This window comes from Pan paniscus, chromosome 18 (assembly GCF_029289425.2).
Source record: "Pan paniscus chromosome 18, NHGRI_mPanPan1-v2.0_pri, whole genome shotgun sequence".
In the NCBI taxonomy this organism is placed as follows: domain Eukaryota; kingdom Metazoa; phylum Chordata; class Mammalia; order Primates; family Hominidae; genus Pan; species Pan paniscus.
In genome coordinates this window covers 91896825-91921585 of record NC_073267.2, presented here as the reverse complement: position 1 = coordinate 91921585, position 24761 = coordinate 91896825, and the positions used below count along the sequence as shown (strand labels likewise).

Genomic DNA, 24761 nt, shown 5'->3' with positions numbered 1-24761 from the left:
ACAGTCACAAGTGAATGAGATTCTGTAGCCACTTGGTACATTACAATGATTTTATTTACCCCTGGGAAAACCTAAAGGGCTTTTAACATCCAAATCGGTGTTTGAATTTCAGCTCTAACATGGATTAGCTGTGTGAACACCAAGTGCCTTACCCACTCTGTGTCTCAGAATCCTTAACAACACGATGACAATACCTTCTTTCCGGTTCTTATGGGGATTAAGTGAACTAATTAGCCCTAAGGTGACCAGGTCAACAATCTGACGTAGAACTCATGGTATCAGCCGAGATGCTATTAGCTTGAGGGTGTTCCAAAGCGTCGGACCTGGGAATGGTTTTCGAAAATGTGTTTAGGTGGTACCCAGAGCATTGAACACCAGGGTAGGAACGCTACCCTATTTTCAGTGGTTTTTTAAATTCTTTTTTGTTTTGTTGTTTTGTTTTTGAGACAAAGCCTCACTCTGTAGCCCAGACTGGAGTCCAGTGGCGGGATCTCAGCTCACTGCAGCCTCGATGTCCCGGGTTCCAGTGATTCTCCAGCCTCAGCCTCCCAAGTAGTGGAGACCACAGATCCATGCCACCACACCCAGCTAGTTTTTTTTGTATCTTTTGTACATTTTTTGTATATTTTGTATATATTTTTTGTATGTATATTTTGTATATTTTTTGTATATATATATATATATATATTTTTTTTTTTTGTAGAGGTGGGGTCTCCCTATGTTGCCCCTCGCTATGGTCTTTTCAATTCTTTAGATCAAAACCAGGCTTTGTTCTCATTCATGTGTCTTTGGCACCCATCCCTGCCTCCATCCCTTGCCATTTCTTGAGATTCTTCTGTTTAGCAGAGATCACTCGGCCAGACACGCATCGGCAGCAGCCTGGGAATGAAGCCAGCCTGCGTGGGGCGGCCCACGCCGCGCTCCCCCGGGACTCCGGGCTGCTGTGAGGAAAGCAGCAACTCGTGGGGTCCTGGTGAAGAGAAAACGACCTGGACCCTGCAAAGCGACCCAGAACAAAGGGAGCCCGCCACCCACGTTATGAAGACAGAACACGTGGGTAACACGGCCCAGGCGGGTGGCAGGCGTGGCGGAAACCTCTCTGAGGCTGGCGAGGACTACTGAGTCTGGAGGCGGTCCCTGAGGAAGGGAGTTCCCGAGGGAGGATGGGCCTCCGAGGGGGCCAGGCCGACGTCCCGGGAAGGCGGCCCGCGGCTCGGGGAAGCCAAGTTCTGGGTCGTCCTCTGACTTCGGCTTTTTTGCGGTCTGCCGCGCTCATCCCCGCGCCGCCACCCCGCGAGCTTACCCGAGCCTCTCCGTCAGCAGAGCGCCCGCTGAGTGGCCGCGCCCGCGCGCAAGACACAGGGGAGGGGCGGGGCGGGGCGGGGCGGGGCGGGGCGGCGCGCACTACGCGAGGGACGCAGCTGCGCACGCGGCTCCGCGCATGTGCGGTGAGGCTCGCGGCCGGAGTGCGGCGCTGGGCGGAAGCTACCATGGCGGCCGAGCGAAAGACAAAGTTGTCCAAGAATCTGCTGCGCATGAAGGTGCGGGGACGCTGAGAGAGCCACGCCGGGCGGTAGGGGCACCCGGTCCTTCCAACCTGGCCAGGGCCGAGGCGGCGGGCGGACAAGGGACACCAGAGAGGCCTCAGAGGGCTTCCAGCTCTCGTGCTCATTCATTCACTTAGCGCCTGCTCTGCACTGTTTACTGGGAACCAGCTTACGAATTAGGCCGACTGTCTCAGGAGGCCCGCGGGCGGATGGGAGCTTGCGTACATAGAAGCAGTCAGGGTACAGCTTACCCAGTGCAGTGAGGGTAGAAGCGCTGGGGGCCTTGGGGACTCACCGAGCTTCTCGCAGGGTAGTGGTCTCTAGGTTACCGGGAGGGTGGAAGGCACAGCGTCCTAAACTAGGAGAAACAGAGTTCAGAAGTCTGAGAGGCAAGAAAGAAAAAGAAAACCATGGAAATTTCCAAGAATTAGAGACAATTCAGTATGTCTGGAAGGCAAGTACTAAGAAATGGGGTTGCAGAGTAGGCAATGATCACAACGTGCAGGGAATTTGAGGCCAGATTAAAGATATTTTCCTTTATTTTGTGAGCAATGGAAAGCTATTGACACGGGGAACAGTATCAAAAAAATGGCACGTATTTATAGTACTAGACAATGGTTGAAGTGGTTTGCGTATATTAACCTATGCAATTCACATAATGACACTTTGAGGTGACTACAGGCAGTAACTCTCTTTTTACAGCTAAGGCAACTGAAACAGAAATAAGTAACTTACCCAAAGTTACACAGCTAATAAGTAGTGTAGACAGGACGGGAATTCAGGCAGTCTGGCTCCAGAACCCTGGCTCTTTATTACTACTCTGTACTCTGTGATGCCTGTCAGTAAGCACTACTTCTAGAGAGTAGCAAACTGTTACATGTCATGTTTAAAGAGGTGGAATTTCCAAAAGAAGGAAGAAAGCATTCATAATGTTTTGAAAGATAGGCCATTCGCAGTGGCTCATGCCTGTAATCCCAGCACTTTGAGAGGCTGAGGTAGACAAATCGCTTAAGCCCAGGTGTTTGAGACCATCCTGGGCAACATGGTGAAACCCCATCTCTACAAAAAATACAAAATATTAGCCAGGCCTAGTGGCACGCACCTTTAGTCCCAGCTACTTTGGAGGCTGAGGTGGGAGGATCACTTGAGCTTGGGAGATCAAGGCTGCAGTGAGCTGAGATGGTGCCACTGCACTCCAGCCTTGGTGACACAGGGAGACCCTGTCTCAAAAAAAAAAAAAAAAAAAGAGGGTAAACATTATATGGGCAAGATTTGAATGGAGTTGAGCTAGGATGGAGTTAGGGATGAATGGGTGAATGAGGGTGGAGGACAAATTGCAGCATAACTTAGAGTTTGTCAAGCACTTTCATGCATATTAGCAAAATTTGAATCTTTACTGAACAGAGTTTGATTTTATGATTTGTAATAACATTAATTTCAGAGAAGTGGAGGGAATTGGCCAAGCAGCTATTGGAAAGATTTTAGCAGTTGTTTTAGCTCTTGGAATAAGCCAGATGGTGTACTGGGTGACTCAGGCTCAAACTAAATATCTGAGTTGCAACTAAGAAGGAAGAAATTAACTTAAAACAAATGTCCACCCCTACCAAATGGGGAGACTCAACTGGACGTTGGAAGCAAAGGAGAAGGAAGAAGATCACCCAGATTCTCTATTTGGTTTAGCAGCTTTGGTCATTGATAAGAAAAAACTTACTGGCAAGATAGCAGGAGACACTGTCTATACTGATAGAGTATACTGTGAGAAGGCATGGAGCAGCTGCACTTAGGGTGCCTTAACCAGAGCTAAGTCCTACATAGCATGGGTCCCCAACCGCCAGGCCACGGACCAGCACCAGTCCATGACCTGTAAGGAACAGGCTGCACAGCAGGAAGTGAGCAGCGGGCAGGCAAGCGAGCGAAACTTCATCTGTATTTACAGCTGTTCCCCATAGCTTGCATTACCACCTGAGCTCCGCCTCCTGTCAGATCAGTGGCAGAATCCTAGATTCTCCTAGGATCAAAAATCCTACTGTGAACTGTGCATATGAGGGATCTACCTTGCGCTCTACTTACAAGAATCTAATGCCTGATGATCTGTCATTGTCTCCCATCACACCCAGATGGGACTGTCTAGTTTCAGGAAAACAAGCTCAGGTCTTCCACTGATTCTGCATTGTGGTGAGTTGTATAATTATTTCATGACATATTATAATATAATAATAGAAACAAAGTGCACAATAAATGTAATGTGCTTGAATCATCCCTAAACCATCTACCCTTCCCCTCTCCACCACCCGTGGAAAAATTGTCTTCCAGGAAGCCCATCCCTGGTGCCAAAAAGGTTGGGGACCACTTTTTAGGCAAGTATAAGAGGGTTGAGGATTTAATCCTGACTCACTTCAATGCCTCTGACTTGGTCAGCCATTGCAGGGTGATCCTAATGGGAAGCAGAAAAAGAAGGATGTGGATGGAAGGTCTTCCAGTATGGAATGGTTGTAGAGGGTGCTTATTTGTGATTTTGGCACTGTTAGACTCTCAGAACAGGGCTTCGCAAACTTTCTGTAAAGGACCATATAATAAATATTTTGGTCTTATGAGCCTGACAGTCTCTGTTACAACTACTCAGCTCTGCCAGTGTTGTTCAAGACCGAATGACCATGGCTGTGTACCAGTAAAACTTTATCGACGACAACAGACATCTAGCCTGAGGACTGTATTGTGCTGATGCCTGCTCTGAGTCCTCACTAGTTTTGGAATGTGTTCTGAAATGCTCTAGAGTAGGAGAATCGAACTTGTACCTAAGTCTGGAGGTGCTTGATTCATATTCACGGGGAGTTCTGTCCTTTCTCTGTGTACAGAACATATGTATATGGCTGTTGTATACCAAAAGAATAGGTACATGACTAAATGGGAGAAAAAAGGGCAGTTGGGCAGTATTGATGAGTTTTACCACGAGGAATATTAGTGATGAAATGAGGCATCTGCATTTAAAGAAAACCATCCCAGAAAGAGAGTCTGGAAAAATAAGATAGGTCTAGGTTCATTTACATTCAGAGAACTTTCATTGAGTGAGCTCTTTTGTGTACCAGGGGTACCAATGATACAAGATGAACAAGAGTCATGGTCTATTCAGAATCGTAGTCTTAGGAGACACCAAAGCAGCACGATGGTGAACAATATTCCAGTGTTGATGAGGCTGTCTTGAGAAGGTGCTTCTTTATAGGAGCAGGCCTAGGAAGAGCCAAGCCAAATGCCAACCAGGAAGTCTTACCAAAGGACACACACTGTAGGCTTAAAAGAGTAAATATTTTGCCAGGCAGAAAATGGAAACATGTTAAGTCACAAAGGCAAAAGGACTGGGAAGTATAGCGTGCACATTCCAGAAACTGCAGTTCTTTCCTGGGGTGAGGATGTACACACAGGTAAAATGGATGAGGACTGCAAAACACTAGTCTGCAAACTTGTTTTCTTTTACTTTTTATTTAAAATAGTGATAGATTCACAGGAAGTTGCAAAAAGTGTACAGGGATATCCCGTGCGTCCTTCATGCCACCTCCCCTAGCGGCAACATTTTACAACACTAGGATACAATAAAGAGCCAGGACATTGACAGTGAGCTGACGCAGATTTCACCATTTTACATGCACTCACTTGGCGTGGACGATTGCTGGGTCATATGGTAAGTGTATGTTTAGTTTGCTAAGAAACTGCCACGCTGTTTTCCACAGTGGCTGTACCATTTACTTTCCCACCAGCTATGTTTGAGTGATCAGTTTCTTCACATTCTCATCAGCACTTGATGTTATCACCGTCATGTGTTACTTAACACATGATTTAACAACAGGGATACATTCTGAAACATTCATTGTTAGGTGATTTCATCATTGTGAGAGCATCATAGGGTTCATCTACGCAAACCTGGATGGTATAGCCTACCACGTACTTAGGCTATATGGTACAGCCTGTGGTTCGTAGGCTGCAAACCTATACAGCATGCTACTGTACTGAATACTGTAGGCAGTTGTAACACAGTGGTATCTGTGTATCTAAACATATCTAGATATAGAAAAGGTACAATAAAAATGCAGCATTGTAATCTTATGGGACCACTGTCGTATATGGGTTCCATCGTCAACCAAACGTCATTTTGCAGCGCATGACTATTTTATTCGTGAACGTTAAGATTTTTTCATTTAACTTAGTAGTCATTGTTAAAGCGCTTATGCCTAAAAAGGCTTATGTTTGGAAAAGCTGGAATAGAAGGAGGAGAAATATGGGACCTGGGCCGAGCGCAGTGGCTCACACCTGTAATCCCAGCACTTTGGGAGGCCGAGGCGGGTGGATCACAAGGTCAGGAGTTTGAGACCAGCCTGGCCAAAATGGTGAACCCCCATCTCTACTAAAAATAGAAAAATTAGCTGGGTCTGGTGGCGGGCGCGTAATCTCAGCTACTCGAGAAGCTGAGGCAGGAGAACCACTTGAACCTAGGAGGCAGAGGTTGCAGTGAGCTGAGATCGTGCCACTACACTCCAGCCTGGGCGACAGAGTAAGACTCTGTCTCAAAGAAAAAAAAAAAAAAAAGAAATATCGGACCTGAATAAGGGAAAGAAATGGGGGATACATAGAAACCAGTGGAACCTGAAACCTAACTGCTAGGAGGCTTCTGGGTATTTTCTGATTATATTTTCTCCAGTGTTGATATTTTATCATGTTGCTATGGTTAGCCTCTTAAGTTTGTTCACTTGTTCCCTGAAGAAATACAGGTATTCGTGCTAGTGAGAGACTGGCAGCAGGACTGTTACTTACTGCCATATTTTGAGTCAACTTTCTGCAGATTTGATAAGAGCAGCTCAAGAGTTTAGCAGCATTTCAGAGGAAAAATAAAAACGAAGAGCAGACTTATAGATGTACCTTTGCTTCTGCCTACATTTATTGGGCTCTTACTGTGCTTCAGTCATCATATTGGGACAGATGAAGGAGATGACCCAGACACCCAGTCCTTAAGGTCTCCAGAAAAGATAGATGCTCAAAAAGTTAAGATGTGGTGAGTCTATTGGAGGGAGCCATGGAAGCATTTAGGACAGAGGCAATGATTTTACTGGCACTCACAGAAGTGTAGTAGCTTTACCTATGTCAGACGGGCGAGGAGTTGGCCAGGTGGAAGAGGATAAGAAGAGCATTTCAACCCCAGATCAGCAGGTGCCAAAGCCAGTAGGCTCTGTGGATGAGCACAAGACCTTCGAATGTGGTGTCTTAGACCTTAAGTTTTCCGAAGGAAATATACATTGTGCATTTTCTCATGCCCTGACACAACCCCTCATCGTCTAGTGTAAAGTTGGAAGGGTAGAGCTAAACCGTTTGATCACTTGCTCCAACCCTCAATCTTGAGATGGGTTCCATAGATAAATGAAGGAGAACAAGTAGAAGAAGAAAATTATTTGGGGTTTCCTCAGTTCTAAAATGGGAAAAGTTTCTGACATTGATTTTGTTTGTTTTCACAGTTTATGCAAAGGGGACTGGACTCAGAAACCAAGAAACAACTAGAAGAAGAAGAAAAGAAAATCATTAGTGAAGAGCACTGGTACTTGGATTTGCCAGAGCTTAAAGAGAAAGAGTAGGTTTATTAAAATTGATACTGATGATGCTTGTGGCATTCAGAAGGAAACTCCTGGTAAATTTAACTCATCATTCCAGTGACATAAAGCCCATGAAATAGTTTCTGTTCAGTTTATTGATTTAGTAGCACAACTAAAAAATATTAAACCTATAGAAGTTGTACATGGATTTATACATTTTTACTACTCCCCCTCCCAGCCACTATTTATCACATTGTCCTTTTTTACATTGAATGAAGGAACTTAGCCCACATATCTCTGATAGTAACAGCAGACCTTTGGGGAAGCTGTAATGTTCTCTCTATCACCTTAAGTTCTAAAGATTAGGTGTGTACTTCAGGTCTCTCCAGTTGTGTTTCGGTTACAGAGTTCATTAGGTTGAGCATTTTAAGGCAGGTCAGGAGTTTTTGTTTCTTCTTTTAAATTGTTAACTACTTGTAATAGCATCCATTTTAGCTAACATTTACTGAATCTATAGTGTGTACTAGGAACTGGGCTAAACACTTTACATCTGTAGTAATTGAATCTTCGTAGCAAACTTAGGAACTGCCTCCTATGATTCTGTCACTTTGTAGTTGAGGAACTGAGCTTAAGGGAGGGTAACTTGCCCAGTTTCACCCAGCTAGTCAGTGCTGAAGCTGGGGTAGACAGTTTCTGGCCCACCCCTAAGCTTGGCTGGTGCCTGATCAACAATTTTGAATGAAGGAGTGTTGGATTTATTTCATCCATTAATTTAGCTGAATCCTTCTGGAAGCTATTTTTCATTTTTCCCTGATACTTTCCTCACCTTAGTAAGTTCTGTTGTATGGTAGTTTTACTTAAACTTTGATCAAATGACTGAAGATGCTGCTTACTGTCTTGAGGCACATTTATGTCTTTCCATTCTGTACCTGATGTTTGGGCTTTGATTTGGAATGTTATATTCCCCTGTTCATTTGGCTGACCTCTGGACATTGTTTGAAAGTTAGATACCCTTCTCTAAAGATAGAAAGTATGTCCCACCAGGAGGGATCGGGGGAAGGTACTTTTTTCCTCTGCTTCTCAGAGGAAGCAAGATGTTGGTGAGGAGGGAGAAGATAATGCCAGGGGCAGGGTCACAGGGAGGAAGGGACCTTTGCTGCTGAGGAGCTATAATTTACTTTTATGCCTTAACTAAACTTGCCAAAATGTTCCTTCCAGTTGTTTATTAAAGAGCAGGACTGTTTCTATCTTGTTTCCAGTATTTTTCCCCTAATACAGCATATTATTCCCAGAAAATGACCTTTACGTTTCTTTCTGGGAAGGTAAATAATACCTTTTTGCCATTACTCAGCATCCTGTTTATGTATAGGTGTGTATATCAGCTCGGGATGTTGGCAGGAGAAGATGACACTCTCAGACTGAGGAGAGACTATCAAGGTGTGGGTGGGGCATAGGGGAGCCCCTCGGGGCAGTGCAGCACCTCCTAGCATGTGTAGTGGGAGTGATTACCACCTGAGCTTGCAGAGTCAAGAGGTAGGTGGGGAATAGCTGCTACCGAATCTGGAGATAAGTTGTGTAGAGAGAGCACCTTACAGGAGCTGCTACCTCCATTCACGGGTACGGCCAGCCCAAGGTCATCCTAGCAAGGGAGCCAGGTACCTGGCAGCAAAGGAGCCCTTCCGTGCATTACGTTCAAGTCAGCCTCCCAGGCCAGAGAAACAGGTGAAGACGGGAAGTAGGTCTGGAGGGGTGAATGGATGACATGTCCTTGGTATACGTGTTGTATTGAGTTGTTGTTTTTAACACTCTAAATAGGGAGATCATGGAATGGATTGGTTGATTAAGCACATGGGCTCTGAAGTCAGGCAGACCTGGGTTTGATGCCCAGCTCCGCCAGTTGTTTATTTGTCACCTTGGGTGAGTTACTTAACCTGTTTTGTGTCATTTGTGTATTGGGTATGATGATAGTACCTGTCCAGTGCATTCCGAGAAGTAGATGAGGTAATATATGTAAAACAGTCACCATAGCACCAGGCATAAAGCACAGTGATTGTCACCACTGTGTGTATTTCCTTATATCTGAATATATGAAGTACACCCATTCCTTTCTACTCACTTATGTTTGTGTATCCTTTTTTGCTAGTGTTGTCTTAACTTCACAGTTGGAGATTGCATGTGTCTGTGCTCTGAAAGTCTCGACTTTCCCATTTTTAATGTCAGCCGTATCAGTCTGTAATTCAGTGAAGATAATTAGGGCTATTCAGTGTTAACACTGCCTCACAGGGGACACTTTTAGCCAGTGGCTAGACCATGTAGGGGAATGATGATCTAGCTGCTGTGCCTCAACTTGGAACAACTGAAGGGCTTTCCTGACTCCAGAGCTCTCATATGTGGCTGAGGCCTTAGTGTAGCCACATTGCCCCTTATCTTCTCCCTCTGCCCAATCCTTCTTTCTCTGTTTTCCTAGAAGGGCATCTGCTGAACAACACTGCCTGCTAAGTTTTCTGCATATATGTCTGTCTCAGAGTCTGTTTCCAGGGAACCCGATATAGTGTGAATTCCTAGGAGTGAAATTTACCAGATCAAAGATTTTGCTATGTATTGCCTTATTGTTTTTTTCCCCAAGGATATGGTCCAGAAAGAGTGTGCAAGTATAGGCAGTTTAATTACTCCTTTGCCGTAGCATGTTGGTTAAGAAGTATTTTTGGCTATTGTGCGTCTTATGCTTGTGTTTTGTGGTCTATTTGGAGTCAGAAGGTATAGGGACCTGAAACTAACAAGTTAGCCTGCCACACTTTCACTGATGCTGGTGGAAGATAGGAACCTTCTGGGTCTGAGATGTAGGGGAGGGACAATAGCCTTTCCTTCCACCCATTTGAAATTCATTAGTTGGGGTCCCTGTAACAAAAGACAGATTAACAAGAGAAAGGTATACACTTTTATTTCACAAAAGTTTTAGGTGACACAGGGGCCTTCATAAGAAAATGAATACCGAAGAACTGGTTGAACCTGAGTGTTTTTATGTTAGCTTTGATGAAGAGTGGAAAGTTGTGAAGAAATATGATAGGACCAAGGGGTATGAACGAAGAGTAATAAGCCAGGAGAAACTTAGCAAGTCTTTTGTTCAGATTCCTCTCTCTGTCCCTTCTTCTGAGATAAGGATGTTGCTTTCCTCTGAATGTAGGGAGGGCACCTCTTATGTGAGGGTTTTATGACCTGCTTCAGGGGACGGTCAGAAAATCCTACCTGCACATCATTCTTCAGATTCCTCCAGTGTAAAATTTTCAGTATGCCAAGATGCCATATTTTGGGAGTAGTGTGTCCTGAACACCATCAGAAACAAAGGACTTACTGCACAGCAAGCAGCACAAGCTTCAAGTTTGCATCATTTCTCTTTTGTCCCCAACTCCTATGAGGGATGGCGTGAAGTGGCCCAGGTGGATGCTGTGCACCCAGTGGATTTGCATCATAGCTGAGATCTCCTGAGCTTAGAAAACTGGAACCTTGGATAACGGACCACAAGCAGACTTGCCTTCGCCCCAAGAGAGGCATCTGTATTATGCTGGACAGTAAGCAAATCTGCCCTTCGCTTTAGAGGAAGACTGTTTTTCAAGGCTGCTTGCTATGCAGATATCCTTGCAAAGATAGTCCAGAGCAACCAGGCAGTTAGTGCCTCACTCAAAAAATGCTCAGGAATGTGAGACCCACTGAGAAGGGTTTTCTAACTGGAGTTTTGCCATGGTATTTGTGGCTTTAGGCAAGTCCAGCTTTTTCTGAGCAGTAGTTTCTCATCTGCGAAATTTATGAAATAATTTTGTGGGTGTGTTTTAGCCTGAAAATTATAGAACCTCATTAATGAAAATTGGATAATTAAAATACAAAAACAGATAAGTTTTGAAATATTTCACTTGCTTGCCAACTCTGTAATTTTTCTAATTCTTAAAACCATGCATGTAGATACAAAACACCTGTGCTCCTTTTTATATTAAAGTTACGGTGTCAATGCAAACCCGTGGGAAAAACCTCTGAGGGACCAGTAGTCCTGTGAATCCAGTCCTGACCTCTGGAGGTTGTCTTTCTCTGGGTCCCTCCTTTGCCTTAAGTGAAAGCTTTGATGTATGGTGCTTTCCTGAGAGAGATGATTTACTTTGGAATTGAGGAGGTCTCATCAGCTGCTCCCTCTATAAGGAATAAGATTGGGCAATTGAGAGGGAATCCCAAGTTCGTAGAAAAAGCTGAACAGCAAGTTCTGTGCCCAAATTTAGATTCCCTCAGGGAGAGGCGGTTCTGAAGTAAGTGAGTTTCTGGCCAGACTAGAGGGCCAGTGAGAGAGGAACCAAAATCACAGTGGTTCTCAGAGTTTTGGAACTCAGAAGCTATTTGCATTTATAAAAATTATTTAGAACTCCTAGGCCGGGCACAGTGGCTCACACCTGTAATCCCAGCACTTTGGGAGGCCGAGGCAGGCGCATCACGACGTCAGGAGATTGAGACCATCATGGTTAACATGGTGAAACCCCGTCTCTACTAAAAATACAAAAAAAATTAGGTAGGCATGATGGCGTGCGCCTGTAGTCCCAGCTTCTCAGGAGGCTGAGGCAGGAGAATCACTGGAATCCAGGAGACGGAGGTTGCATTGAGCTGAGATCGCGCTACCGCACTCCAGCCTGGGCAACAGAACGAGACTCCATCTCAAAAAAAAAAAAATTTATTTAGAACACCTAAAGAGTGTATTGTGTGATTTATATTTGGTAATATTTACTATGTAAGAAATTTTAAAAATTATTTAAATAACAAACTCATTACCTAACACATTTTTAATGAAAAATAACTTTTTCAAGACAAAAAATTTAATGAGAAGAGTCGCACTGTTTTCTGTTTTTGCAAATCTCTTTAACATTGTGGCATAATAGAAGACAGCTAGACTCTGAACGCATGCAGTCAGCCTGTTAAAGCATGTTGTATTGGTTGAAGTATATAAAGAAAATCCCCCTCACACAGGTGATACAGTTGAAAAGAGAAGAGTATCTCATTGGCCTTTTCAGATAATTCTTTGGTACAACTCCAAAACTCAATCAGTAGTAGTTTCTTCAGAGTAAATTGCAACGTGGAATCTGAAAACACCAGTGAATTTTTCATGTCTTGGTCTGTCTTGTATTCCAAATAGATCTTTTACCTGTATATGATTTCTTAACATCCTGCATCTGTCATTTGGAAAATGAGTTGTATAGATTTTCCCAGTGTTAACTCATCTTGTTATACAATATCAAAAATCACATTCATTAGTATCACCGTGGGTTTCAACAGAAAAGTCGTTTAAGTGTTGGGAAGCTATCAAGCCCAAGATGACAGATAAAAGCTATTCGGAATTCTAACTTTTGCCTGAAAGCTTGAATTTTGTTATTGGCAATAAATAGTGTCAGTTGTTCCCCTTGAAGTGTCAGGTTCACTTTATTTATTTTCAAGAAAATGTCTGCCAAAGAACCCAAACCCGCAAAACCATAGTTACGGTGTGACATTGAAAAAAAGTGTCTAATTCATCTCTCAGTTCAGTCATACAAGTGCAGTTAGATTATTTGACTATGATGAAGTATCTTTTTTTTTTGAGACGGAGTCTCGCTCTGTCACCCAGGCTGGAGTGCAGTGGCGAGATCTCCGCTCACTGCAAACTTCACCTCCCGGGTTCACACCATTCTCCTGCCTCAGCCTCCAAAGTAGCTGGAACTACAGGCGCCCGCCACTATGCCCAGCCAATTTTTTTTTTTTTTGTATTTTTTTAGTAGAGACAGGGTTTCACCGTATTAGCCAGGATGGTCTCAATTTCCTGACCTCGTGATCCTCCTGCTTCGGCCTCCCAAAGTGCTGGGATTACAGGCATGAGCCACTGCACCTGGCCAAGAAGTATCTTATATATGTAGTTTCAATTTTGTATACCAAATATTTTTTACAGTAATTGAGGGCTAAGATTAACAGAAATAAATTTGTGCTGTGTCATCAAGAATACTCTAATGTGAAACTGGCATTTTTCTTTGAACTGTGAGGGCCTGGCAGTGAAGAATGTAACTACCAGGGTAGTCTGGTATCACTGCTGCTTTCACTCATGCTAAGATTCGTTTTACCCAGAGTTGCTTTTGCACAGTCTGCAAATGTCAACACAGTAAAAGATGACATCTTAATGTTATCACGCAAGTAACTCTGACCTCCTGCTACTACTCTGCATTGTCTCCATTCCAGCTGCAGGGGCTTTATGTTTCTCAGGCCGGGTAGATTCCCTTCTCAGGGCCCCCACTAATGACGGGGACTTCAGGTGTTCTTCACCTGGGCATCCTCATATCTTGTTGCTTCCTCACTGCCTCCTGGTCCTTGCTCAGATGTCACCCCCGACAAGAGGCCTATCCAGACCACTCTTTTAAAAGACGCCTCTCCTCTAGTCTGCCCTCAGTATCTCCCCTTAAACTGTGTGCGGGTGTGGCTGTGTGGGTGGTGGTTGCATTCAGTGGAATGTACTTAAGTCTACAGCTGTATGTGTTTTGATAGTGCATGCATCTTTGTAAACCATACTCCTATCAAGGAAACATTTCCATCATCACGTAAAGATCTTCATCCCTCTTTCTAGTCAGTCTCACTCCTGCTCTGACGCAAGCACTGTTCTGATTTCTTAAACCATAGATTAATTTTGTCTGTTCTTGAACTTCATAAAAAGGGAATTGTGCAATATGTGCTTAACTGTGTCAGCAAAATGTTTTGGATATTCATCCTTGTTTTGGAACATCAGTAATTTGTTTCTGTTGCTAAGTGGTATTTCATTTTACAGATACACCACGGTATATCTATTCATTCTTCTATTAATGGACATTAATAGAGAAGTGTTGTAACACTTTCACTAAGGAAGTATGAGAGTTCAACATTTGGAGTTAGATATCTTTTTAATTTTATTCTAGTGGCATCTCATTGTGGTTTTTAATTAGCATTTTCCTGATGACTAATAATGTTAAAGAACTCATGATTGGGTTGTTTCCAGTTTTTTATTTTTTTATTTTTTATTTATTTTTTTTTTTGAAATGGAGTCTCGCTCTGTTGCCCAAGCTACAGTGCACTGGCGCAACCGCGGCTCACTGCAGCCTGCTTCCCAGGTTCAAGCAGTTCTCCTGCCTCAGCCTCCCGAGTAGCTGGGATTACAGGCGTGCACCACCATGCCCGGCTAATTTTATTTTTAATAGAGACCATGTTGGCCAGGCTGGTCTTGAACTCCTGATCTCAGGTGATCGCTGGCCTCGGACACCCAAAGTGCTGGGATTACAGGTATGAGGCACCACACCCAGCCTGTTTTTTTACGCTTATGGATAAAGCTGGTATGACATTCATGCTCAAGTTTTGTTTTGTTATGTTTTCATTTCTTTTGTAACTGTGGAATTGTACTTTAACAGAAATTTTCAGACCAGTTTGTTCTATGATTTTACACTTTCGCTAAGGAAATGTGAGAGTCCAACATTTGGATTTATGTATCTTTTTACTTTTAACTATTTTAGTGGCATCTTATTATGGTTTTTAATTTGCATTTTCCTGATGACATAATGTTGAAGAACTTCTTCCTTTTTGGCCATTTCCATATCTACCTTTGTGAAGTGCCTTTTCAAATATTTTGGCCATTTTAAAAATTGAGAAAGTTTTGTTTTTGTTTTGTTTTTTAAAATATTTTATATCACATATTTGTTCATCCCCCATCCAGCCATCGGTTTATTGTATTTTTGATGCAGTAAGTTGCAGACATCAGTATATTTCTTTCTGAAATATTACAGCATGCACATCATTAACTCAAGCTCAGTGTTTCTAGGGTTTTTTTGAGACAAAACTTACATACATCTGTGCATGTAGGAGTTATTTATGTTCTGAATACAAGTTCTTTGCCACATGTATATATAGTGAATATTTTCTTCTAGCCTGTTAATGTTGTCTTTTGATGAGTTTCAATTAATTTTATCAATTTTTTCTTTTATGGTTAATTCCTTATGACTCTTGTCTAATGAATCATTGGCTATGCCAAGATGGTAAGATATTTTCTGTTTTCTTCTAGAAATTTTGTAGTTTTAGTGCTGACATTTTTATCCATGGTTTGCCTCTTAACTTTTTGTGTACAGCATGAGGTAGAAATCAATGGACATGTCTTTCATAGATAACCTGTGATCCTATTAACTTTTTTTTTTTTTTGAGACAGAGTGTCACTCTGTCACCCAGGCTGGAGTGCAGTGGCGCAATCTTGGCTCACCGCAACCTCCACCTCCCGGGTTCAGGCGATTCTCCTGCCCCAGCCTCCTGAGTAGCTGAGATTACAGGCGCTGCCCCACCACACCCAGCTAATTTTTGTATTTTTAGTAGAGACAGTGTTTCTCCGTGTTGGCCAGGCTGATCTTGAACTCCTGACCTCAAGTGATCTGCCCACCTTGGCCTACCAAAGTGCTGGGATTACAGGCATGAGCCACTGCACCTATTAACATTTATTGAAAAAATTTTCTTTGCTTATTGCATTGTTTATCTCTAAGTCTGTCATAGTTGTATATATCATAAATAGAGTTTTTTCAAACTTATTTGTTGTGTGTATGTATGGGGTGGAGGGGTGTGTAGAAATTGAAGGTTGTACGTTGACTTTGTATTCTGTAATGCTAAATTGACTCACTGACAAGTAGTTTTTTTGTGGATTCCTTAAGATTGTTTACATGCATAATTATGTCATCTGCAAAAAAAGACAGTTATACATTTTATCTCCTCTTGTTGATTTATTTCATGGCTAAGGACCCAATACAGTATTGAATAGAAACGACAAGAGTAGTCCTTGAATTGTTTCTGATCACAGTTGGGAAAGCATTTACTTTCTCTCTATTACACATGAAGTGCTGTTTTCGTCAATGCCCCTGATCAATGATCAGAGATACTCCTTTATTTTCCTAGTTTGCTGAGGGTTTTCATCATAAATGATGTTGAATTTTGTCAAATAATTTCTTATGAGAAGATCATGATTTTTATTTTGTTAATGTGTTGAAAACTATTGACTTTTGAATATCAGAACAGCCTTGTATTTCTGACATACACTCTACTTGGTCTTCATATGTAACATTTAAAATTTTTAAATTCAATTTGCTGACATTTTATTGATGATTTTCACATCTATATTTAAAAAAGATATTAGACTGTAGAGTTATTGTAATGTCTTTGGTTTTGGCCATAAAATGAGTTGGAAAGTGTTCCTACCTCCTCTTCTCAGTTCTTGGTTTGTGTAAAATTGAACTTATTTCTTCCTTAAATGCTTGGTGAAATTCACCAGTGAAGCCATCTGTATCTGAAGCTTTCTCTGTGAAAAGATTTTTAGTAATGAATTCCATTTATTTGATAGATATAGGACTAATCCAGTTTTTCACTGCAGTTTTTTTTTTTTCAGTTATATAATTTATTTTTTTTAATTGTTTTTTCCCTTAATTACATAAGTTCTATTGGTGTTTTTTTGCAGTCTCTATTTCTTAATTCAGGCTTTCTGTTTCTTTCTTCATTGCATTCATGTTTTCATTTAAATCCTTGAATAAATTTATAGTAACTGTTCTAAAGTTCATTTCTACTAATTTCATTTTCAATTGTTTTCTTTCTTTCTATGAGGGGATTACATTTTTTTGCTTCCTTGCATGTCTAGGAATTTTTTATTGTGTGCTGTACATTTATATGTATTACATTGCTGACTACCTGGATTTTATTTTTCTTAATAGAGTGTTGAATTTTGTTTCATTAGGCAGTTGACTTACATGCCAATCAGCTTGATTTTGTTAGGGTGTGTTTTGTAGCTAAATTGTCTCTACTCCTAAGGTGTGGCCTTTCTACTAAATATCACAGAGTGTTTAGCTTGTTCTCTCCTCTCTGGCTAGGCAGAACTCAAACATTTCCTTGCTCTGTGCAAGCTCTGTTATTCCTTCAACATACAATTGCAGGGTAAATTTTTTTTCCCCAGGTATGGTAGGCTGGAAAATGGTCCCCCAGATAATATCTAGGTTTTCATCTCTGAAACCTGTGAGTGTTACCTTATGTGGCAAAATTTACCTTGCTGGTATATGAGTAAATTACAAATCTTTAGATGAGAGATTATCCTGGATTATCTGGGTGGGCCCTAAATGTAATCACTTTTCCTTATAAGGAGGAGGTGAGGGAGATTTGACACACAGAAGGCCTTGTAACTGTGGAAGCTTCTGGAGGGATCCCAGGCCTACCAACATCTGGATTTTGTACAGAACTGTAGGAGCATAAATTCTGTTGCTCTAAGCCACCAATTTTGTCAGCTTAAATTTGTTACAGCAGCCACAGGAAGCTAATGCAGCAGGTGTTCTCCCAGAAATCATCTCTCCAGCAGTTACTTTTTCCCTAAGTCTAAAGACTCATCCTGCACATGTGCAGCTTCGTGGTCAGCCAAAGATTCAAGGGAACCCAGTATGCAGGTCCTGAATTCCATGGTGTAGCTCCCTTTCAGTGGTATCCTCACCCCGATATTCCAGCCACTGCCATAACTCCAAACTTCAGTTTGTGCCTTTATTTTTTTCAACTAAAGCCCCAATGAAACAGTTTGTCTCTTAAGCTCAGCAAGACAGGGTTTTGTGTGAGTCCCCCACTCCCTGCTCCACAATCTGGAAATTGCCTCCAGGCAGAAAGCTCCGCATTCATGGGGCCCACTTCATTTGATTTTCTTCTCTGAGGCATCACAGTCATATGCTTGGATTTGTTCATTTTCTGAAAATGGTCATTTTATATTTTGTCCTGTTTTATATAGTTATGGTGCGGGAAAGCTAGTTCCATACCAATTACTCCCCTACAGCTAGGGATGGAATAACCTGCTTTATTTTCATCCATTGTGTGATATAAATGTTTCATGTTTCATTCATTATTTGGCCCCTCTTTCTATAGACTGTAACCTCCAGGAGAGCAGAGGCTCCTTTTTTTTCTTTTTTTTTTTGGAGGTGAGTGTTTTCACACTGTCACCCAGGCTGGAGTGCAGTGGCACAATCTTGACTCATTGCAACTTCCACTTCTGGGATGCGAGCAGTTCTTCTGCCTCAGCCACCTGAGTAACTGGGACTACAGGCATCCGCCACTATGCCCAGCTGAGGCTCTTTTATTGGTGGCTGTTTCCGCAGTTTGATTTAATACACACAGTTTGGTTTAATAAGTGTTTGTTGCATGAGGGAATCTTTATGAGAATCAGAGCCTACTCCGGCAAACAAGCCTTAAAAGCCACATGTTTGCTTTCCTGCCATGCTTTAGGGTTTATGGCCAGGCTGGAGATAGATATGTCACCTTGGATTTACGGTCATGTGGTGGTGACTCAGCAGAGAAATTCTGCTGGAGACAGAAACATCCTGGTCCAGGGAACGCAACCTGCCCCAGTGCCATCAGTGGTGTCGTGCTCAGCCCCGTCAGCAGCAACACTGGTTTTCCTAGGGTCATTCTCTAGCATGATTTTGGTTCTGGTGCAACCACCTAGCGACCGTTATTTCTGCCCATCTTCCAATTCTGCCCCTTCAGCCTTCCCGGTGATTCTGAGATGCCCAGTACAGCTGGCTCTTTGTATCACAGATTTTGATATCCACAAGGGGTCCTGGAACCAGTCCCCCTTGGAAATGAAGAGCCAACAGTGTTCTTACAGTAAATTCCTTCTCTGCTGAAGTCATCCAGGGTCAGCCTTTGGTGTTTATAGCTAAGAGCTCTGACTGATAACACTGTTAAAGCTGCCCAAGCCTCTGATTTCCCACTACTTCTCCTGGATTTGTAATAAGAATTTGGTGGGGGCCAAAATCTCAGAAGTCACCACTAAAGAACTTATCCATGTAACCAAAAAACCACCTGTTCCCCAAAAACTATTGAAATTTTTTGAAAAAAATCTGTGTATAAGTGCACCACACAGCTCAGACCTGTGTTCAGGAATCAACGTAAATGCAAGTACAAAAAAGACTGGAAGGAAATATTCAAATATACTAACAGTCCTTTTTAACCTCTTGGTAAGGAACTTACAGGCAGTTTGTAAACTCATACTTTATTCTGCTTTCCAAATTACGTTCCTTAAAATGTGCTGCTTTGATAATTAGAGAATGGAATTTTTGAAATCCCTGAGAACGAAAGACAAAATATGCCAGAAACTTTAGTAAAATGATTTGGAGTAGTGTGTCATTGTATACTGTATGTGTATTTTTACATACATATTATTTCCTTTCTGAAAAAGAATTGGAAAAAAAATATGGTGAGGGGATGTAAACACAAAAGAAACTTTGCTTCAACTTTGGCAAATTCAAGTTTATTGTCAATACTTTAGATCTTTATATTATGTAGATATTTATGCAAATTAAATGTGGTGTTTAAGAGAGGCTGTGCCTCCAGCCTGCTGCTCTTGTCTCCTAATGCCTTTGCTGACCAAATTAATCAGATTTTATTTTTAACTCTAAGTTAGAAATCTTACTGTATTTTTACTTCATTCTACTGAGAACCATAGGTTGATTTTTTTTTTTTATTCAAAGTGTTGCCTTTTGTTTGCTGTGCTTTATATATGGAGAAATGCTATTTTTATTTTCCCATTTAGGAGTTTCATAATAGAAGAGCAGAGTTTCTTACTATGTGAAGATCTTCTCTATGGAAGAATGTCATTCAGAGGATTTAATCCTGAGGTTGAGGTATTAAATATAATTGCTTCAAATTAAAAATTTTTCCAATTGAATTTTTTTCTGCTAATAATTGGGCTTAGGTGTTTCTCCACCAGGTACCATTTCTACTCATTATATAGAAAATAACAAATCTTGAAATATCGCCATAGCTATTTAAAGAAATTGGAGGCATTGCAGTCTAGTTTTATGGTAGAGGTGAGTAGATAATTTCGTATAGCAGTATACAGCCCTTGACAGAGCCACTGTAAATATTAAAATTTCAAGTTGTGTCTTTTACAGGAACGTCAAGATTTTATTCATATCATGCTATTATGAAAAGTTATTTTCTGGCACCTATACATGTATTTTTTCTAATGGAAAAATGTTACTTTAGAATTGTGTAATTTGACTTTTTAATGGACTGTTTTAATCCAAGCTTGTAAGTAGATTTTTAAATGAATCCTTTCGACAGTTTGTTTGAAAAATGAATATTTGCCTTATAACTGAGCTATTCATTTGAATTTTCCTGCTCCAGGATAGAGAAGCAGACCTTTATTTAACAAATATTCATTAGAACTCTGGCTCATATGTTAAAAGCCATCCTATCAAGTACTTGATGAACCAAATGGACACTTGAGATATAAATCTTCTGTTTGGTAAATATTACTTGAAGCCAGTGTTTCTTGCCCTTGGCAGTGTTAACATTTGGGGCCAGATAATTCTTTGTGGTGGTGGCTTTCCTAAGAGAATGATGAACCACATCCCTGTCCTCTGTTCTCTACCAACTAAATATCTGTAGCACACACACACCCCATCCTCCAACCCAGTTGTGACAACCAAAAATGTTTCCAGGCATTGCCACAGGTTCCCTGGTGGGGAAAATCATCCCCAGTTAAGAACCACTTCTCTAGGAGCCACAGTTAACTAAGCCAATTGCCAGAGTTTATTGAAAGATTCTAGGTTAGTTTTCCTTTTCTTTTTTGGCGGAGTGGGAGGAGGCATGTGTGATAATTAAGGTGTTATGTTAGAAGTGTTTGTTTTTAATATATGCTGGTCTCGCTTTGACTTGCTTTAATTAAGCTTCAGATTGAGAAGGAGAGGGGCTGGGCAGTGGGGTGAAGAGGGAAGAAAAAGGCAGGGATTATGAAGATGTGGTGTTCAAAGAGTAGGGTTTGGATAGGCGAGCATTCCAAAGTACGTCTGCTGCAATGGGAAAGGAGAGGTGCCACTGCCCGCAGAAATTGATGGGGGGCAGGGACGGGTGTTAGAAAATGGCCCTAATTACTGGATTCTGAAACACTGAATACACTCCCCCTAGGAAAAGGTTTTGAACTATTATCACTCTTTTAATCCTTAGAAAAACTAGTTGAGACTGATTTCTCATCTTTTATTCCTTCTCCTCTTGCTAAACAGAAGAGATTACACATTTAAAAAAAAAAAAAAGGTCAGAGGATAATTATCATAAAAAGGTTTATGTGAAAGAGTTGGAGGAGAGACCCCGTGGTGCATGGATGTTACATGGGATGCATTATCCACTCTAAAGTTTAGGAGGGTAAGGCTGAGGTGCAGATTCCCTCCATTATACAGGGCCAGCCTTCCACTTCTCCCACCTCCTCCACCCACCACCACCACCACCAAGAGATGCATTTAAAATTATTATTGACGACTAGTATTTCTTCCATTTGGCTTAAAGATGGGGTGGGGGAAGTTCAGAGAAAATCTGAAAGTTTATTATTTCTTCCCCCACTCACTGGAATGTGTCAGCAGTATGCCTGCTTTAAATATGAGTAACTAATACTAAGATTTATGATCTTAAATACACTTTAAATTCACACTAAGTATAATTCAGTGGGGCTTTGCCTTACTATTTTTTTGACTCAGAGCTTACTTCTCTTACACCATTGTGGTATCAAGTATTACAGAGAGTCCCTTATCAGTTTTGACTAGTTCTCTAGGTTATTTGACTTCAGTTTCTCTGCCTTCAGGTAAGTTTGACATCAGTTCCTTTCACAAGCGTTTTCTAGCCTGAAGGTCAGCACTGGTGTATTTTTCAGAAACTGATGCTTCAGATGAATGCTAAGCACAAAGCAGAAGAAGTTGAAGATGAAACAGTAGAGCTTGATGTGTCAGATGAAGAGATGGCTAGAAGGTAACCGTGCTGCACAGCAGCTTTCTAATCTGGACCTAGCATTCATTGGCTCTCCCAGGAATGCTCCTCTTACACCACAGTCCACGGCAGCTTTCAAGGGAGTCCCCCAGTAGGACGATGACTGTGATCGGCCTTCTCTTAATGGCCTACGGGGGCCGCAGACCTGTCTCAGGCTGCCAGTTGAGGGCCCATTTCCAGAGCTGCTGGAAATGTGTATTTTAAAATGTACATCTCTATTTATTTAGGTGCAAACACCAAAATGGCAAGGAAGTTAATCACTCTTAGAGAAGTTCATAAATTGTTAAATCAGATGGTTTCTTTTAATGATAGTTTTCTTTTTCTTAATCTTTTTTATTGCATATTTGGTCTGATATTCTTGACGAGGCTTGATCCCTACCTTTTTATTTGAAATTAAACGTGTGCTGCCTGTCCTCTTGACAGATATGAGACCTTGGTGGGGACAATTGGGAAAAAGTTTGCCAGAAAGAGAGACCATGCCAATTATGAAGAAGATGAAAATGGAGACATAACACCGATTAAAGCAAAGAAGATGTTCTTAATGCCCCAGGATTAAGATGGATGCCTTAAGCGATGGCCCAGGGGTGCTTGGTGGAAGTCAGCAGCGCATCTGGAGCTCATCCCAATGGTGTCTCTATAGTTATTAATACTGTAACGTTTACTTGTAAAGAGATTATCATTTTAGAAACATGCTGTTTTTGAAACAGATGTGTGATGGATGTTGTACATCCTTTGCTTCTTGGTATTCATTCAGAGTGGATTTTTAGCCCCTGATCTACAAATGTACGTTGTTACAGGGCTGCTTCCTAAAGATTTTTTTTACCTCAGGTTTCTCTTAATATAGTTCTCCAGTCACTGACCTTGAATTGACTCATATAAATTACTGCCAATGTTTAAATTGCCCTTATGTTTATATTTATTATGTCAAGCCAATTCGTACATACAATTTGGAATCAAATGTCATAAGAATTCATTATATAAATTTATCAAGAATAAAAATGCCTCTCCAGCCTTAAGTATTTACATGCTCCCAGGTCATTGTCAGTTCATGGTATTATGTTGTTTTATTTAAAGCATTGAATAAATAGAAAAAATTGCTCTGTAATAAAAATCTACTTTCACATACTTTTTATATTTTCTTGTACTTTCAAATAACAATTTTAGTCTAATTCAGTAATATAACTTTTTTTCCAAATAGTAACTTTAAAAAACAGCCATTGATCGGAATATAGTGATGTATTAGGTTGAACCATAAGAAATTGCCTTTTACAGGTCAAAAATAACCTTTAGTTTCTTACAGTATAACCCAATAGAATTTACCACTGACCACTGGTACCATCTCCTAGTCTGAACTCTATTCTAAATGCTAAGTACAGAAAGAAGCACATAGAATTAAGTGTGTGTATGTGTGTCTGTCTGTCTGGAGATAAGTACCTAGGACTTCTGAGAACTACTGATTTAATTTTGCTCCCAGGAAATGAATGAGGTACATGTCTCCTCTCTCCTCGAATCTCTGTAAGGAAGGTTTTATTGCTCTGTGACCTCAGTTCTCTGGTGAGTTATGAGAAAAGATAGGAATTTGAAGTTAATCTGGCCTTTTTTTTTTTTCATTGTGAGTATGAGAATGATGCACCTCCCAACTCTGGGAAGTAATGAGAAGTTCTTCCCAGTGCCTTACCAGCACCACAATCCATGGACTTACTACGTGTCTTATGTACCTGTCTGCACAGTACGACTTCTGATTGACAAACTCATTTCACCATAAAAGAAGTGGGGTAATGGGGGCTTATGCCTCTCGAGTGCACTGGTCTTAGCATATCCCCCATCATCCAGGAATAGCGGGCATAATAGGACGATAGAATGGTCTGCTGAAGACTCAGTTATGGCCCTAGGTGGAATACAACTCCATCTGACAAATGTAACGTGTGCTTTGATTGAGTGACCACTCCATGGGACTGTTCTTGGTCAGAATGCACGGTCTGGAATCAAGCAGAGGTAGATGGAGTGGTCCCACTCATGGGTGATTTGTTTCCTGCTTCTCTTGAGTTCCCAAGGGAGGAGTGCTCCCGCTAGGGGACACAACAATGGCTCCATTGAGACAGGAATTGAGACTATCCAGTCATTTCAGCACTGAACCAACAGGCTGGAGGTTACTGTTTTGGCTGGTGCAAGTGATCCTGGCAACAAAGGGGCATTTATGTCGTTCCTACACAGTGGATGGTGAGAAAGGCATCTGGAACCCAAGGATTCTCTAGGGCATTTTTAGCACTTCCCATGTATGCCACTAACTTCTAAGGGACAGCTATAACAGTCTCAAAGAGGGGAATGATTGAGGTCCTTTAGGGAATGATGTTTTGGTGCACCCCACCCCGTATAAATCCTGAGAAGCTGAGCTACTGGCTGAGGGAAGAGGAACCATGGGATGTGTAAGGAAAGAAGGAAATTTATTATTTCAGCCTTATGACTAGCCAGTTACAGAAACAAGTTACTGCAACTGTTACGTGGAGGGTTGGCACTCCATATCAGTGAGTTCCAGGTATGGACTTGACTAACCACAGAAAGTACTCAAAAAATAAAAATACAATAAAAAATAATATAAAGTACAATACAGTATGACAACTACATAGCATTGACATTGTATTAGGCATCATAAATCATCTAGAGGTAGTGTAAGGGATACAGGAGGATGCACGTAAGTTATATGCAAACATGCTGTCTAAGGTAAGGGGTTTGAGCATCTGTGGATTTTGGTATCTGCAGGAGGTCCTGGAACCAGTCCTTGGATACCCAGGGATGACTGTTTTCTTCTGCG

At 41.6% G+C, this 24761-nt stretch overlaps 1 protein-coding gene across 7 annotated transcripts; it reads left to right on the top strand.

Moving 5' to 3' along the window:
• MPHOSPH6 (M-phase phosphoprotein 6) lies at positions 1 to 23074 on the top strand. Of its 7 annotated transcripts, none has more exons than XR_004666952.3 (5): positions 1 to 1541; positions 3665 to 3722; positions 7046 to 7158; positions 21837 to 21931; positions 22373 to 22414. XR_004666952.3 is itself a non-coding variant. In XM_003820882.5 (5 exons), the coding sequence occupies exons 1-5, from the start codon at positions 1491 to 1493 to the stop codon at positions 22503 to 22505; spliced, it is 483 nt and encodes a 160-aa protein (XP_003820930.1). In that variant the 5' UTR covers positions 1384 to 1490; the 3' UTR covers positions 22506 to 23074. The 7 variants fall into 7 exon arrangements, 5 of the variants coding, with proteins under 5 accessions (XP_034796695.3, XP_063453853.1, XP_034796694.3 ...); XM_003820882.5 differs by lacking the exon at positions 3665 to 3722 and adding an exon at positions 19722 to 19812 and having other exon boundaries at positions 1384 to 1541; positions 22373 to 23074; XM_055099331.2 differs by lacking the exon at positions 1 to 1541 and adding an exon at positions 19722 to 19812 and having other exon boundaries at positions 3664 to 3722; positions 22373 to 23074.
• The last annotated feature ends 1687 nt before the right edge of the window (positions 23075 to 24761 follow it).

What these genes read in the sequence shown, in the direction of transcription:
- MPHOSPH6 (XM_034940803.3), top strand. Translation starts at nt 1,164, where the DNA reads ATGGGCCTCCGAGGGGGCCAGGCCGACGTCCCGGGAAGGCGGCCCGCG. An exon ending in AGAATCTGCTGCGCATGAAG is followed by an intron (nt 1,542 to 3,664) that starts GTGCGGGGACGC and finishes CATCACACCCAG; the next exon opens with ATGGGACTGTCTAGTTTCAG. An exon ending in TCCACTGATTCTGCATTGTG is followed by an intron (nt 3,723 to 5,035) that starts GTGAGTTGTATA and finishes TATTTAAAATAG; the next exon opens with TGATAGATTCACAGGAAGTT.